The 16,822-nt window shown below is 41.9% G+C and overlaps 1 protein-coding gene across 1 annotated transcript; it reads right to left on the reverse strand.

Moving 5' to 3' along the window:
- Nucleotides 1-1,311: 1,311 nt before the first annotated feature.
- LOC101557570 (Fc receptor-like protein 2) lies at nt 1,312-14,543 on the reverse strand. Its single transcript, XM_055139904.1, has 8 exons — nt 14,513-14,543; nt 12,608-12,628; nt 8,848-9,114; nt 8,359-8,637; nt 6,324-6,611; nt 5,450-5,728; nt 1,425-1,745; nt 1,312-1,328 (listed from the first exon to the last, which is right to left on the reverse strand). Exons 1-8 carry the CDS (start codon nt 14,541-14,543, stop codon nt 1,312-1,314), a joined length of 1,503 nt encoding a protein of 500 aa, XP_054995879.1.
- Nucleotides 14,544-16,822: the final 2,279 nt, after the last annotated feature.

Raw genomic sequence — 16,822 nt, forward strand, 5'->3', positions numbered from 1 at the left:
CTAAATATCACCAGGTGTGGCCCAAAAACCAAAAGGAAAAAGAAAAAAATAGTAAAAGCAAAATAATTATTAAGTATTAGAATACAGGAAAATATAATCAAAGTGGATTGTGATAAAATATGTTAATGAACAATAAAATGAAACACTCAATAAGATATATAGATAATTCAACAGCTATCTGATAAAAAATAGATGCATTACTGAAGAGCTTAATCAAGAAAGAAGATACAATACAATCACATTTGAAAATCTACATTAAATAAATAGATCCCCACATTTTATCTCTTTAAATGCCCCAATTTCTGTCTAAATTTATTGATAGCCGATTCCATCTCAGGAATATTTGTCAGTTCAAAGAGACAGTAGTAGGATTTTAAATAGTTCTGGTAAAGTCAAAATCTTGACAACATGTAGGTGTGGAGAGAGAATTTTTCTCTACCTCAGCTTCCTTGGAAATTTTTCCCCCAAAGCAGGCAGAGTCAATGCTTTAGCAGCCAGAGTCCTTAAGGAGAAGGAAAGAGTGTGGGTCCATCTGGAGCTCTAGAATCACTGAGGTCTGTGATGTATCTACTCCTGGTATCCTCATAAGAACTAGGCAAGAAGGCTACGGGAAAAAAAGGGGGAAATGTGTAAGGAAGGGACTATCCAGGAAGGAATTATTTTTCCCAGCAAAATGAAGCCCAGAACAGCGCAAAGATTCATCCTGAGCGTAAGGCCAGCCACTCTCCTGGAGATCACCCCACAATTCATGGCTTGGTTTCCTTCATAGACCCATGATTGTCCTAGCCCATGCTCCTTCCTGCTTCCTTACCTCATGCTTCTTGTCCATTAGAACTCAGAGGTGGGAACACTCTTGGACTTGCTCACCCAGTTCCCTCTGTTTTGAGATTATTACTTTTTTATCTTTAATTTTTTTAAATTTTTGGGTCACACCCGGCTATGCACAGGGGTTATTCCTGGCTCTGCGCTCAGGAATTACCCCTGGTGGTGCTCAGAGGACCATATGGGACGCTGGGAATCGAACCCAGGCCAGCCACGTGCAAGGCAAGTGTCCTACCTGCTGTTGCTTCAGCCCCTTTTAAAAATTTTTTGAGATTAATTTTGATGAGTTTATGGGAGATAGAGCTCAAAAGAGCTGATGGGATTTCAGAACACTGCCATCAGTATATACTAGGTTAAAATGACTCGCATCCTGTGGCTTAATAGTTATTTTTCTAGTTCCAGTCCATATCTATGAAAATGTCAATGTTTTGACTTTTAAGATGGCAGGTGAAAGTTGATCATAGAACAAAGAGGGGAATCTTATGACCCTCAGCCCAAGTAGCATTCTAATGTAGGAGAGGGGGTGTGACGGGGGAAAGGGCAAGGTGAACAGAAGATAGAGTGGCCCCTACTTCCTACCCTCAGGCCCTGTACTCACTCACTTTCACACACTGCGCCTGCATCTTCATCATGTCCACAGTCGAAGGTCTCAATCTGTGCACATTCAGCCAGGGCCTCTTCTGTCCCGTTGCACAGGGCGACCTGAATAAACACAGGTTGGTCCTCTTCTGCCTCTGGAAGGTATATCACGCCTGCAGGTGTGTGCTTAGCTGCTCCACAGCCTAGCTCCCGGCACACCACGGCCACATCCTTCATGTCCCAGCCATCATCGCACACGGTGCCCCAGCGACCTTCCTGCTCCACTTCCACCCGCCCTTCGCAGCGGTGGGCGCCATACATCAAACGAATTTTGGGTGGTGGCTCTGCAGACAGAAGACCAGAATGTATTTTTATACTAATTCCTGTGTTAAGTTGTTTGATGATGGTGGGGGTGTGTTAGATGGTGGGGGGCTTGCTGAAAAGTAGGGGAGTCATAGAATCTACCCCACCTTGTTATCTTTTCCTAAGGGCATCTCACCCCACAAAGGCCCCTATATCTGGGAAAAGTGCTTCTGCTATAAAGAGACATTGGGGCAGGGAGACATATGGTTTGACTCTCATCAGCTCAAAGGGCTTTAGATTTAAAGAAGGTTAGAGCTAGATAGTGTTAGAGATGGAGACGGAGGCCTTGACAAGAAAGGGTCTTGCATTACTCATTTTGGGGGCATCCTGCCACCTGGCTCATCTCTGCTTACTTGTTTGTCTATGTTAGAGTAATTCTGGGGAGGAAGGGAGGTTTGAGCCATATCCAGAAATGATTAGGGGCTACTCCTGGCTCTGTGCTCAGGAGTCATACCTGGCAATGCTTGGAAAGCATTTCTGGTGCCGGAGATTGAACCAGGATCAGTGGCGTGCAAGGCAAATGCCTTACCTGCTGTACTACTCTGGCTCTGGAGTTATTTGTAAAGAGCCTCTGCTCTCTGGTGTTTCTAATGGAGAGGAGATATGTGAGTTTGGAACTGTCAGAGGCCAAGTTTGTCTGCGAATTAAGCTCATGGATAATATAGAGGAAAGAAAGGAGGTGAGACAGAACCCTTGGGTTAGTTTTACACATTTGGTGCCACTCATTTCTGACATTCCTGCAAGTTTACTATCATTCTTTTTAAGGGCTCAAATAAGTGTGTATGGAATTCCTGACACTTATGAGCAGAACACTCTGCTATCAGGGGCTGGAGCAATAGCACAGTGGGTAGGGTGTTTGCCTTGCATGTGGCCAAGTGGGTTCAATCCCCGGCATCCCATATGGTTCCCAAGCACTGCCAGGAGTAATTTCTGAGTGCAGAGCCAGGAGTAACCCTGAGCTTCACTGGGTGTGACCCAAAAAGCAAAAGAAAAAAATATAAGGAAATCTCTAGTGCCCTGCAACTCTAGCAAAAATTAAACATTCTTCTATCAAGTCAATTACCTAGTCCATGGCAAATGCCTTGCAAGAAGTAAGCTAAGAATTATAACTAATCTTAATGTGACCATGAAACATTAATAGATTGAAATACTGAACATGTAAGACTCTATGAGAGGGCCTGAGCGATAGTACAGTGGGTAAGCCTTGCTCGTGGCCAAACAGAGTTCAATCCCTGGCATCCCATTATGTTTCCCTAGGCACCACCAGAAGTAATTTCTCAGTGTAGAGCCAGGAGTAACCCCTGAGCACTGCTGGGTGTGATCCTCTCCCCCCCAAAAAAAGGGACTCTATAAGAACTGAAAAATCAAGCAACATGTTTAATATAACAGAGAAATAAATGAAGTTTTTTATATCTTAAATGGAAAATTTACATTACAAAAACTTCCATATGTATACTATTTTTAAAAAGTTCTCATGGTGCAGAGTGATAGTACAGCGGGTAGGGTACTTGCCTTGTATGTGGCTAACCTGGGTTCAATCCCTGGTAACCCATAATGTCCCTTGAGTCCACCAAGAGGGATCCGTGAGTGCAGAGCTAGGAGTAAGTCATGATCATTGCGAAGTGTGGCCCCCAAATAAAAAAGTTCTCAGAAGTAAATTATACAGATCATTCATATTTTTATAAAGTTTATAAAGATAATGAAAAGTCAATAAGATGTTAGTTAAATAAAAAATATATATAATGTGCTAATAAGAAATTGTAAATCTTGAGTTCTAAAAGAAGTGAAATTCCCTATTAGACATATTTTAGAAATAAATCTAGTGAAAATATTTTACATCAAAATGTGTAAGATAAGATAAAAATGGCACATAGGAGAACACATATAATTTTTTTTTTTTTTGCTTTTTGGGTCACACCTGGCGATGCACAGGGGTTACTCCTGGCTCTGCACTCAGGAATTACTCCTGGCGGTGCTCAGGGGACCATATGGGATGCTGGGATTCGAACCCGGGTCAGCCGCGTGCAAGGCAAACGCCCTACCCACTGTGCTATCACTCCAGCGAGAACACATAAAATTTAAAATTCACTCATTAGGTAAAATTGAATAAGTACTTACTTAAGAAATTAAAGAAAAAACTATATAGAGTAAACTTAAAACCAAAAAAATAAATAACTTAGGAAACTAAAAACCAAATTGATTTGAATAACAAAATTAAATATGGATCTTCAAAAAGAGCAATAATAACTGGTGAAGGGATGGGTGTTCGAGCATTGTGTAACTGAGACTTAAACCTGAAAACTTTGTAACTTTCCACATGGTGACTCAATAAAAAAAATTTTAAAAAAAGACAAAAAGAGCAATAATATGGATAGCCTTTGACAAATCTGAATAAGTAAATCTACACAAAAAATTAGAAATGAGAAGATTCCTAATGATAATTATGATGCCCTTTAAAAGATATATGTGAATCTCACAGTTAGTGTTAAGTATTTGAAAATCTGAATAAAGGTCCTACTTTTTGAATAAAAGTAGTCAAATTATTTTAACAAAGGATATACATCTTGAAAAAATGAATGAAAAGGACTTGAAAATGGAGGCAAAGCTATTTGGATCAGTGATAAAAAGTTATAAGGAGTAGATCACTGTATCACTGTCATCCCATTGTTCTTTGATTTACTAGAGCGTTTCATATGGGATGCTGGGATTCGAATCGGGTCGGCCGCGTGCAAGGCAAACGCCCTACCTGCTGTGCTATCACCCCAACCCCTCTGAAATAATTCTTAAGCTAATCTGCCACTGAAACCAAAACTTGGTGAATATAAGTTTTAAAAAAAACACTTACAAATAAGGCTGCAAAGTTTTGAAATAAAATACTAGCAATTTTTTTTTTCTTTTTGGGTCACACCTGGCTATGCACAGGGGTTACTCCTGGCTCCACACTCAGGAATTACTCCTGGTGGTGCTCGGGAGACCATATATGATGCTGGGATTCGAACCCGGGATAGCAAGGCAAACGCCCCCCTATCCACTGTACTACTGCTCCAAGCCCTTAAAACACTAGCAATTTGTATTTAATTATTACCTATGATGACTAAAGGAAGCAGAAATTCAACACCAGTTATTACTAATATAATTCTTCACAATGACATATTAAATGACAAAAATTATATAACCACCTTAGTATATTCCAATGACCCAAATCTAAAATTCTATGTTTTGCATCTGTTAGCTGTGTGACCTATTAGCTGATTAGGTAAGTTTTTAGTTTTAAAAATTAACATAAATTTCATTTACTCATTAGTAAAATGAGAGTTCTTATGGAAATTCAGTGAGATAATTCTAGTAAAAATTTTAGCGACTATCTGGTTTGTTCATGTGTTTTCCTGCTCTTTTCCTAATGCCTCTGTCCTTGCCATATCTCTCTCCTGTCGCCTACCCTTTTGTCACAGCTGAGCAAAGAGTAACTTGTTCACTTTGCAGATGCGATAATTTCAGTGAGGGAAACAGGAAGGGCACAGAGTGGGCCAGCAATGCTGTTATCAAGATCAGTAAAAAGGAGAAACTTCTAGGGTCTGTGGACCCTATAGTTGAACTACTCTTAAATCCTTGAGGGACAGGAAAGAATGCAAAAGCCATTGCTTAGCCTAACAGCCTCTGGAGGGAGCCACTGCACATGTCTTACCTTTGACATTGAGAGTAACTGCTTCACTGCTTTGGGACCCAAGGCCATTGTCTGCTTCACAGGAATAGTTACCAGAATGTTCTACAGTCAGGGAGAGGATGAAGGATGCTGCTCCTCCAAAAGGCATTGAGATGTTTCCCAGCGTGACATTTCCATGATAAAACCAGTACAGAACTGGAGGAGATGCCCTCTTGTCTTCACAGTGAAGCTCTAACAGATCCCCAGCGAAGGCCTGGTTCCTGGGAGCACTGGAAGTGAGGACAGGCTGAGACACTGGAACTGACAAGGAGGAGAGTCCATCAAAGAAGGTTTCTCTTGTCAGCACAGACAACCTACTCTATCCTCATAAGGCTCCTCAAAGCATCCCTTCAAAGTCATCATTCTTTCCCATGCTGGCGTCTCCTGCCCAAACACTGCAGGGACAGTTAGGTACAGCTCTGATGAGGAGTCTGAGGGTCACACTGCTGACTATACTTGTGACTGTCCTATGTCTCCCCATGCTCTCCCTTTGTCCTCTGCACCACCACCACCACATCATAATGATGCTCCTTCCATGCTTACTCAACCTCTTCACAGCTCTGTCCCTTATCATCTTGGAACATCCCCACTGCCATGGAAGTAAACCAACCCCAGTCAAGAAATGTTGGAGGACCAAAGAGATAGGATGGAAGGTTGGGCTCTGGTCTTGCATGTGGCCGACCCAGGTTTGATCCCTGGCACCACATATGGTCATCCAAGGCAGGAGTAATCACTTAGTGTAGAGCCAGGACTGGACCCTGAGCACCACTAGATATGGCCCCAACACACAGCCCCCTTCCTTTCCACTCCCTCCCTACAAAGAGAAATGTTGGATAATTAAGAGGGTGCTACTTACTTTTCACTGTGATGTTTAAGGTTGCACTCTGGACAAGGCCATAGCCATTGTCAGCGGTACAGTAGTAACTCCCAGCATGGCTCTCGTTGATCGCAGGGATTTCTAACTCTGCTCTTTGGAAACGCCCACTTTTCCTGCCCAGACTCTCCTTTGTGTCTTCTCTGTACCAGGAGAACGTGGTGTCCCCTGTGCCTTCTACCACAGAGCAGACAAGGACCAGTGTCTTCCCTTCAAATGCCCAAGCTCCCCAGGGCGGGGTCTCCAAGACTGCACCAGACACAGGGACCCCTGGGTGAATACGAGAAAATGGGTGAGGCCTGAGTAGGTGCCGGTCTCGTGTGCTGAGCATCAGTAGGTAGAGCGAGCAAAACTGAATTAGGTAAAAAGGGAAGCAAACTGAAAGCCAATAGACAAACCTATCTGCTATGAAATGCTGAGCAGAAACCTGGCATCATACATCTTTTACATTTTATTTTATTATTTTTTTGGTTTTTTTTTTGGGGGGGGGTCACACCTGGTGATGTTCATGGGTTACTCCTGGCTCATGCACTCAGGAATTACTCCTGGTGGTGCTCGGGGGACCATATGGGATGCTGGGAATCGAACCCGGGTCCGCTACATGCAAGGCAAATGCACTACCCGTTGTGCTATTGCTCCAGCCCCATCCTTTACATTTTAGCCCTCTCACATGCCCACAGCCCACAGGGACCTTGCTCTTTTTTGGGGAAGTAGGAGCCATGAGAGGAGCTCCACTGGCATCTGCCTCTTATGCCGAGCATGATCCTGGTAGGTCAGTTAATCTCTTAGTTTTCTTAAAGATCTAATCTGAACAATCATACCCACTTCTCAGAGTTCTCAAGAGGGTTAGAAGAGGTAATGTATAAAGTACTCATCCCTCTGGAAACTCTTACCAAATGTAACTATTGCTACTTCCACTCTGTACTGGCACAGTGAGCTAGAGAGAGTAGCATGGAGGTTCAAAAGGTATACAACTAGGGGACTATTGTACAGCAGGGAGGGAGGGAGCCTTGCACATAGCTGCTTGGATTCAATCCCCGGCATTCCATATAGTCTCCTGAGTGTTGCCGAGACATAAGCCCTGAGCACTGCTGTCAGCTATGGTCCAACAACCATAAATAACCAACAAAGAAACATACATTAGGAACCTGAAGGCTTTGGCTAGGTCACGTATATTAGTTCTGTGCTTTCAGCTTCCCTTTGCGCAGTTGGGATTACAACAGCATCACATACAAGTGATTGTTCCTTACTTCTCAGTGTTGCTGTGAAGGTTAAATTAAACAGTACTTTGAGAATGATTTGTGACATGCAACTTTCTATAAGTCTTTCCCTTTCCAGCTATTTCTGGAATCAGGGGTTCTTCAAGAAATGAGCAGAATGGTTTGGGTTCGGTGTTCTGCTCTTTATCCTCATTCTATTTTATTCTATTATTATTATCTCTTTTTTGCTTTTTAATTTTTTTGGTCAGACTGGCGATACCTAGGGGCTACTCCTGGCTCTGCACTCAGGAATTCCTCCTGGTGGTGCTCAAGAGACCATCTGGGATGCTGGGAATGGAACCTGAGTGTGCCGCGTGCAAGGCAAATGCCCTACTTGTTGTGCTATCAGTCCAGCCCCTTTATTTTATTTTTTAAGGTCGAACAGGGTCCATGCTGATCTCTGTATTGTTCCAATTTTACTATATGTGCTGCTGAAATGAGCACATGTTTATCTTTATTATGAGAACTTTGTCACTTCTCTTCTCATTGGGACATCACTCCTTGAAGACTAAGCCCACAACAGATTTATTACATCAAATGCAAGTCATATGCATGTGCTGCAGAGATGCTATTATCATTTTTCTGACAGAGTGAGCAAAACTATTGGGAAATGGTACCACCAAAGGAATTAGTAGAGCAAAGCCCGGGCAAGTCATTGCACCCCTATATTCACAAGGGGTGAGAAAGGACATATGAAGAGATGTCTCTGGGTCTGTTCGGGACCTGCCTCTGCTCCCCACTCCTGCCCGCAGACCTACTGTGCACAGTGATGTAGGACCGAGAGCTGCTCCGAGAGACGCTGTGCGATGCAGTCATTGCCTTACACCAGTAATCTCCGGAGTCTTCTTTCCGTATTGCGGACATCTGGAATGATGATCTCCAGCCGGACTGCAGGGTCTGACCGCCCCTAAAGAATGAGTAGTGAAGCTCTGTCCATGACCTCTCTGAAGGGAGCCTGGTGCCACAGGACAGGGTCACTGACGTTCCCTCAGTGGGTTGGGAGGCGCTGACTGTCAGACTAGGGGGTGGAAACAACTCTGGCAGACAGAAGCAGACAGAGAGGACCAGTCAGTGCAGTATGGAATTGCCTTCTCAGCCCCACTGAACAGGACACACGACTTAGCGTCGAGGCCACATAGCCACCCTCCTTCCTCTTCCTGACATGTTCCTCCCTGCCTTGAGTCTTGGTCTGCCCTCTAGGTCAGACTCCCTCCCAGTCTCGTTGACTTAAAGAGTCAGACACGCACCGTGAACAGTCAGCCATTTCGTACTTGATTCTTCAGTCACATATATGAACCAGAACTTTTTCCTCTCCGTCTTACAATAATAGGAACCGCTGTCGCTGATTTTTGCGTTTGAAATGGTATACTTTGAGGCGTCATCATAAGTGGCTATCCTGTCTCCGTTTTTGTAGTACATCAGCTTCCTGATTTTGTCATTATCTTCCCCAGAGCATCTCACAACCACCTGGTCTCCTTCATAGGCATGGCGTGGCACGTCAATGCTCAGCCAGTCTGCAAGAGAAAGCATGTAGAACAAGCACTTCTTGTCTCTGTACCCCGCCTCTTGCTTCTGTTCAGAATGGGGGAGAGAGAGTGATTACAGCAGACACCATTTCCTAGGAACCTACTGCTTCACCCAACCCCAGCTCCCCTGTTCAGCAAAGCCAAACTCGCCTTCATCTAGTGATATCTTTTGTCTTACACATCCTATTAGTTTTCTGTTGTATTAAAAAAATACTTTTTTCTTTTATGGGTCAAACACAGTGATGCTCAGGAACTACTCCTGATTCAGTGTTCATGTTCCCTCCCTCAGCTGTGCTCAGGAGACCATACTATACAGTGAATTAAACCTGGACCTGCATATGCCCAGCCTATAATATCTCTGGTCCCTAAAACCGTTCTTTCCCAAGGGCTGGAGAGATAATACAGAGGGTAGAATGCTTGCCTTACAGTGGCAGACCCAGGTTTAATCCCTGGCACCCCATGAGGTCCTTCAATGCCTGCCAGGAAGGATCTTTGAGCAGTCAGGAATAAGTCCTGAGCACTGCTGGGTGTGGCCCAAAAACAAACAAAAATTTTGTTTTAACCTATTTATTTTCCCACATGCCAACCATTTTCTGAAGAAAATATAGACTTAAAAATGACTCCATTTATATCTCCTTATGTCCAATACATGGACTCATGTCCCATACTATCATGATAAACTTTCTCTGCATTTTATCTCTCTGACCAATGGTACAGTTTGATGACCATCCCTCTGTTATTCTCCTAAGATGAAACAATCTGGACCCCTTAGATAGTCAATCTGGGATCTACATAATAAAATATTCCTCAGGGAATTATATTCATCTAAAGAGTTTCCCCAATGCATTTGGTCTACCCTCTCCATTTTAAAAAATAAGTTACTGAGCACCCCCTGAAAGTGTACTTTCTTTCAGCAAACAAAATGAAAACACATGACCAATTGCACTTGAATTTACTGAAGTCTCCCCGGATTGTTCCAAGCGCCCCTTTTGTGAAACACTGGAGTCGGTGTCTTTCTGAGAAAGTCTCTCTTTGAGATGAGAGAGCTAATGAACAATGTGGTATTTGGGATCTGATCCCACCAGGAGAAGAGCGCACTGTGGAATGAAGAGTTCCGGAGAGTTATTTTCTTAAAGCTGGCACAGAAGGCAGAATGACAACCCTGTTCTGTGGCCCAGCCCAGAGTTTTCTGGGAGCCTGGGGAAATCTTTTTTGCTGGCAATTGAGCTAGAAATTCAGACTCAAATATCATTTGGGAATTGTAGTATATTGGTTAATTACAGGAAAAGAATTCTTATTCTTAAATAGAATCGATAAATAGTTTAACCTCAGTTAAGCTTGACCAGAGTCTTTGGCCCTTCTCTGTCAAAGCAGTGAGAGGCAGTGTCAGCAGCAGAAAATCAGAATAAATGTGGGACAAGGCATAAAAATGTTTACTTAATCTGTTCACACTGCTTAGCCACTAGCCAAGCACCTATGGTAGGGGGAAGAAACACAGGCTTCAGAGTTTTGTCTCAGAAGCAAGAACATTTTTCCATGAGGTCTGGATCCACAGTCTCCAAAATTGGATATTTAATAAAAGGGGTGCACTCAAAACATTCATATTTGAGGCTGGAGCAATAAAACAAGAATTAAGTCACTGGCTTAGCATGCAGCCAACCCTAGTTCAATCTGGCATTGTATATGGTCCTCCAGAACAACCTGGAGTGACTCCCTGAGCACAGAACCAGGAGTAAGCCCTGAACACCACTTACAAACACTTTACAACCACCCCCAGCTCCAAAGAAGAAGCCCAGCAATAAACCCTCAGATATATTAATAGATACTTCATGGCAAATAAGTAAAGTGCATAAAGCAGGGAAGTAAATAATGAATTAGGTCAATCTTTCATGCCATGCACAAAAGTTAATTCAAAAATTCATAAATGCATCAAAGAAAACCTAGAGAAATGCTCCATGATAATGGCTCCAGTGGGGTCTTCAGTAACTTGACTCCATTGGCAAGGGAAAAAAGTAAACAAATGGGATTAATCAAGCTTGAAAGGTTTTGTACTACAAAAGAAATGGACTAAAACAAATAGACATCCTACTGAAAGGAAGAAAATATTTGCAAACATACATCTGACAAAAGGCCAATATTCAAGATATGTATAAAATTTTCTGAGTTCGAAACAAAGCAAACAGCCCAGGCCCAGGAATGTAGTTCTATAGTGGAGGGCCTGTTTTCCATGTAGGCATCTGAGTTTGATCCCTGGTACTGAAACAAACAAACAATCAACAAACAAAAGAAAAACAACCCTATAAAGAGGAGGTGGGAGACATGTGTTGAACAGATACTTCAAAGAAGACATACAGATGGTCACCATGCATATGATAAAACACTATTCTTAGTGATTATCAGGAAAATGCAAGTCAAAATGACAATGAGTCATCACTTGACACCAGTAAGAATTGCCTCCACCAAAAAAGCCAGAAATGAGTATGGGTAGGGATATGGAGAAAAGGAGTTTTTACTCACTTTTGGTGAGATTGTAAACTGAGCCTCTATGGAAAACAGTATAGATATTTCTCAAAAAAGGGAATTTTGAGGCCAGAATGATTGTACAGTAGGGTATTTGTCTTGCACATGGATGACCTGGGTTCAAACCTTAACACCCTTGAGTCTCTCCAGGAATAATCCCTGAGCACAGAACCAGGAATAAGCCCTGAGCACTGCTAGTGTGGCCTCAAAACCACATCAAAAAATGGAATTATGACTATTGTATAATTCAGAAATTTCACTCCTTGGTATCTATTCCAAGGATACTAAAATATTAATTCATTAAGGCATATTCAGGCTTTTTATCTGCTCTCGAGCAATCTGTGTTCTCTTGAACATGTATCCTCTTTTTCTCTCCCCTCACGTTTCTCTAAATTTCTTTCAATAAAACTATTTTGCTTCTCTTAGAAAGACAGAGAAATATTCACACCTATGTTCAATGCAGAACTATTTACAACAGCCGTGATCTAGAAACAACCCAAATGTCTACTGGAAGATGAGAACTTGTTGGTATAGGGGCAGGAGAGGCAGTATGGTGTAAAAGGAAGGAGCTTGTCTTGCTCACAATGAAGATGAAGGGAAGTGGACAGAAGGAGGATTGTGAGAAGTAGTGGAGGGATACTGGCCCTTTGATGGTGGATATGATGAGGAAACTCTGTATCCCTTTAATATATAGACATTTACACTCTTGTAAAGCAATGTTACTTGAATGCATTGCATTGGGGGGGTGGTCAGAGGAGAGTCTAATTTATAAAGCAGAGATTCATGTGACATCCCTGCATGATAGCGACATGAACAAGGCATTAATCATTGTTCTTCTCACCCAAGTCTTGACCCTGAACATATGCCCTAAACTAAGAGACTAGGACAAACAGAACACTCCCACCTGGAGAGAGATAATGATTCCTCAGAAGCTAAAAGAACAAAGTGAAGAGTAACTCACCTGACTGGATGCCTGTGGGAGCTGTAAGGAAGTAGAATCAAAGAGATTACTACAAGGATCAGGATATTTAAACTTAAAATTTTTCACTTCTCTAAGATTTTTCCTTTCTTCTCTTCCCTTGTGTTCTTTTTCCCTTTTCTTCCCAACTACACTCCCTCCCCTATACCATATATACATACATATATATATGTATATATATGGGATAGGGGAATATATATAAATATATATATATACACTCAATGCTTTCAATTTCTGGTACTCCTCTTTCCCTTTTTCTTTCCCTCATCCACAAACAACCCATATTAAAATAGGAGTTTAGGGCCAGAGCAATAGTACAGCAGGTAGGGCTCTTGCCTTGCCTGTAACTAAAATATGTTCAATTCCTGGCATCCCATATGGTCCCTTGAGCCCACCAGGAGTGTTCCTGAGTGCAAATCCAGGAATAAGCCCTGACCAAAAGAAGAAGAAGAAGAAGAAGAAGAAGAAGAAGAAGAAGAAGAAGAAGAAGAAAGAAGAAGAAGAAGAAGAAGAAGAAGAAGAAGAAGAAGAAGAAAGAAGAAGAAGAAGAAGAAGAAGAAGAAGAAGAAGAAGAAGAAGAAGAAGAAGAAGAAGAAGAAGAAAGAAGAAGAAGAAAGAAGAAGAAGAAGAAGAAGAAGAAGAAGAAGAAAAGAAGAAGAAGAAGAAGAAGAAGAAGAAGAAGAAGAAGAAGAAGAAGAAGAAGAAGAAGAAGAAGAAGAAGAAGAAGAAGAAGAAGAAGAAGAAGAAGAAGAAAAGAAGAAGAAGAAGAAGAAGAGAAGAAGAAGAAGAAGAAGAAGAAGAAGAAGAAGAAGAAGAAGAAGAAGAGAAGAAGAAGAAGAAGAAGAAGAAGAAGAAGAAGAAGAAGAAGAAAGAAGAAGAAGAAGAAGAAGAAGAAGAAGAAGAAGAAGAAGAAGAAGAAGAAGAAGAAGAAGAAGAAGAAGAAAGAAGAAGAAGAAGAAGAAGAAGAAGAAGAAGAAGAAGAAGAAGAAGAAGAAGAAGAAGAAGAAGAAGAAGAAGAAGAAGAAGAAGAAGAAGAAGACACACAAAAAAACCCACCTCAGTTTATAAACATAGTTCACCTTTGTTCATCATTGTCATCATTGTTACCAGCAAATAAGTTTTCAGAATTTTTTAAATTTCCTCTTACAAGATGTTTAACTGCATAGTGCACAGCACAGAAGCCAGAAGGCCAGGAAGGAAAACTTCTTTTGTTTGTTCGTTTTTGTTTTTGGGCCACGCTCAGCAGTGCTCAGGGATCACTGCTGGTTCTTTGCTCAGAGATCACTTCTGGAAAGACTTATGGGTCCATAAGGAGGGTGCCAGGGACCAACCCAGGGTCACCTGCATGCAAGGTAAGCACTCCACCCATTGTACTATTGTTTCTGACCTCTCATTGACACATTTCTCCAGAATTCCATTGCAGATTTAGTACTATGTTTAAACCCACATAGAGAGTAGATCAATAGAGTATGCTACCAGTAAATCCATGATCTCACCTATGGTTAGCAAGATTTCCCAAAGTCCAAGTCTATATAGTCCAGCCAAAAAATGTGGAAGTTTTGAGTAGAAGTAGTTGGGAGAAAGTAGGTTGTAAATGGAATGGAAATAGAATTTACTCTAACAGAAGATCTTTTAAGAGATTCTTTGCTTCCCATCCTCCTTCTCCCCCACAACTTTACCACTCCAAAACAGAGATTCTTTGTTTTTTCCTGGGACAACCTCTTTGCTCGATACTCATTTGCATAATATTGTTGGATTTGAGTCAGAAGTTGAAGCCCATCCCGACTTATCTGAGTAGAAATTGGTGCTCAAGAAGAAGTTCTAGAAAGCCCAAGAAGGTGTTTTGGCCTTGGATTCATCCTAGTCATGCTCCAGTATCCTACCCACCAAAGAGCAGAAGCAGCAGCCACGGCAACATGAGGTTGATGAGATGTTCTCTGTGCATCTGGACTGGGCACCGTGAAGCTGGACTGGGCAGTGTCGGTCAAGCAAGAACTTTTATAGAAATGGAGAAAAAAGGAAGTGGAAAAATTATTTTTGCCAATCAGCATTATACCCTTAATGCCATTGTTTTTACACTTGGCGGGGACCAAGGAGTACATGTTTTCTTTGTAGAGATGCTCAGAAGTGTGTTCATGTATTGAGAAAAAAAAGTTCCTTAAAAGTGTCAAAATCTGTAACTGAGATCCCTCTAGGATAGCTTTCCGATGTGTTTTGACTTTCCAAATTATTGACTGAGTTCTAGGTCTGCTAAGACTCAAATCACTTGGCTGGTGCCTTTCAAAGGGAAATACCCTTTACCACGCAGGATGTCTGGTCTGTTAGGCAATTGCTTATGCCATTGCTAACAATATGCTAACACTGCATGATGCTGCTCTACAGAGATCCTCATGAAAATACAAGCAAACATTTTTGAGAGATGATACTGGGGTAGGCATGACAGTAAATAGTACTATATGGGACCCAGAGAATCAGTCGGAGACAAAATACTCCTAAACTCAACTTATTTCTTCCTATGTGATGTTTCAAACAGATACCTACAGAAAAGAAATATCATGGCTACTCTATGAATATTTGCAACACTGCCTCCAAACTACCCAGCAGTTGTCTGGAGGATCTGTGTTGGATAGCATTGCTTTTATCCTGCTCTTCCCTCAGGGAGCTTAGGTTTATTGACTTACTTCCACAACAGTGCCCTGAGGCATACCCAATTTTGTCAGGCACTAATAATACTATATTGCTTTTCTCTTTTCTTTATGTCACTTGCGTGGTTTAGCAATGCCCTTTTTTTTATAGACACAGGAAGACTCTTCATGCTATGCTTTTGAAACATGAGAGTCAGTTGATTCTGAAATAAAGCTAAATATCTCTTACTGTGTTCATACAAAATGACTAGAAATATTATAATAAGTAAATTTACTATGGATTACTAGATGAGGAAAGGAGAAAGCAATACACCCTTGATGGAATCCCACTGTTGAGTGGATCTCCGAGTAATCTAGAGTGCTGAACCCTCAGATGAGATATTATCCTTAAATTAATCCCCTAGAACTTTCCCTGAGGGAGAGGCTTTACATGTGTTTGCTGTTATGACAATGTTCAACCCTACCTATGTATACCCTCACCCTTCATGATTTCTATATAACTATTCTGTAAGGGGAGAGATGGGACTATGATGGGGAAAGGAAGAGATAGAGGTCTAATAGGGCTAATAGGGAAAAGGGAAGAGAAGGGACTATGATAGGGAGAAAAAGAGGAATTATACCACAAGAGGTTGAACTACGCTGGGGAGAAAGAAGGAGAAATTACTATGCTATAAGGGGAGAGATTGAACTACTTTTGGAAGGAGAGAGAGAAATAAACTGTCTACCAACTACCCTGGGGTCCTGTTTCTCTGTATCCCCGGTCCTCCATCTGTTGTCATGGGCCTGCTAGGGGAATGGTTCTCAGCCACTGAATGCTTCTTTGAAACTCACAGACCTGTACATTCACACAGGACATATTAACACTTGTTCTCTCTGCAATCAAAAGTTCATGAATAAATTTTTGGAAATCTTCATTTCACATTAGAAATAGAACCCTAGGAGTTACAAAAGGTGACTTTCACAAAAGGACTGTAAGAAAAGATGTGGGCAGTGTTATGCAAACACAAGATAAAGGTAATCAGTGTAGAGATGAGCTACAATGGAAAGACGTTATTTACAACCCTTAGTCCTGATGAAGCAAGTGGGATGTTACAAATATCCAGAGAAAAGTGGAGCAGAGAGGAAGGCTGCCTTCTAAATCTTGAAGGGCGTATCTAAAAGGCCAGAGAGGCCTTTAAGACTAAGACTAAGTGAGAAGATGAGAAAGTACTTTGACCTTTCTTTTCTTTCATCTGATCTGAGTCCTCATCAGAGCTTCGCATAGATGAAACCTAACCATCAGTCAGAGAGTCTGACTGTGTAGTCACACTCCCAGGGCACAGAGCAGCAGAAAAGGGCAGAATGGATCTAGAGCTTAGGAATGGCTCACATCGAGAATACTGGTATGGTCTTCAGTGGGTGTAGATAACGTTGGTTTTCTCTTCCTCCCTGGCCGTTGGGAGCTTGTGTTTGTTGATTGCCCCCCCACCCAACCTGTCAGTTACCTTTGTCTCCTGATCAGACTCTGACTTGTAAACATTGTCTTTCTCTTCGCCTTAATGTCCTTTGCATG

The sequence above is a fragment of the Sorex araneus genome, chromosome 5, assembly GCF_027595985.1.
Source record: "Sorex araneus isolate mSorAra2 chromosome 5, mSorAra2.pri, whole genome shotgun sequence".
Classification (NCBI taxonomy): Eukaryota; Metazoa; Chordata; class Mammalia; order Eulipotyphla; family Soricidae; genus Sorex; species Sorex araneus.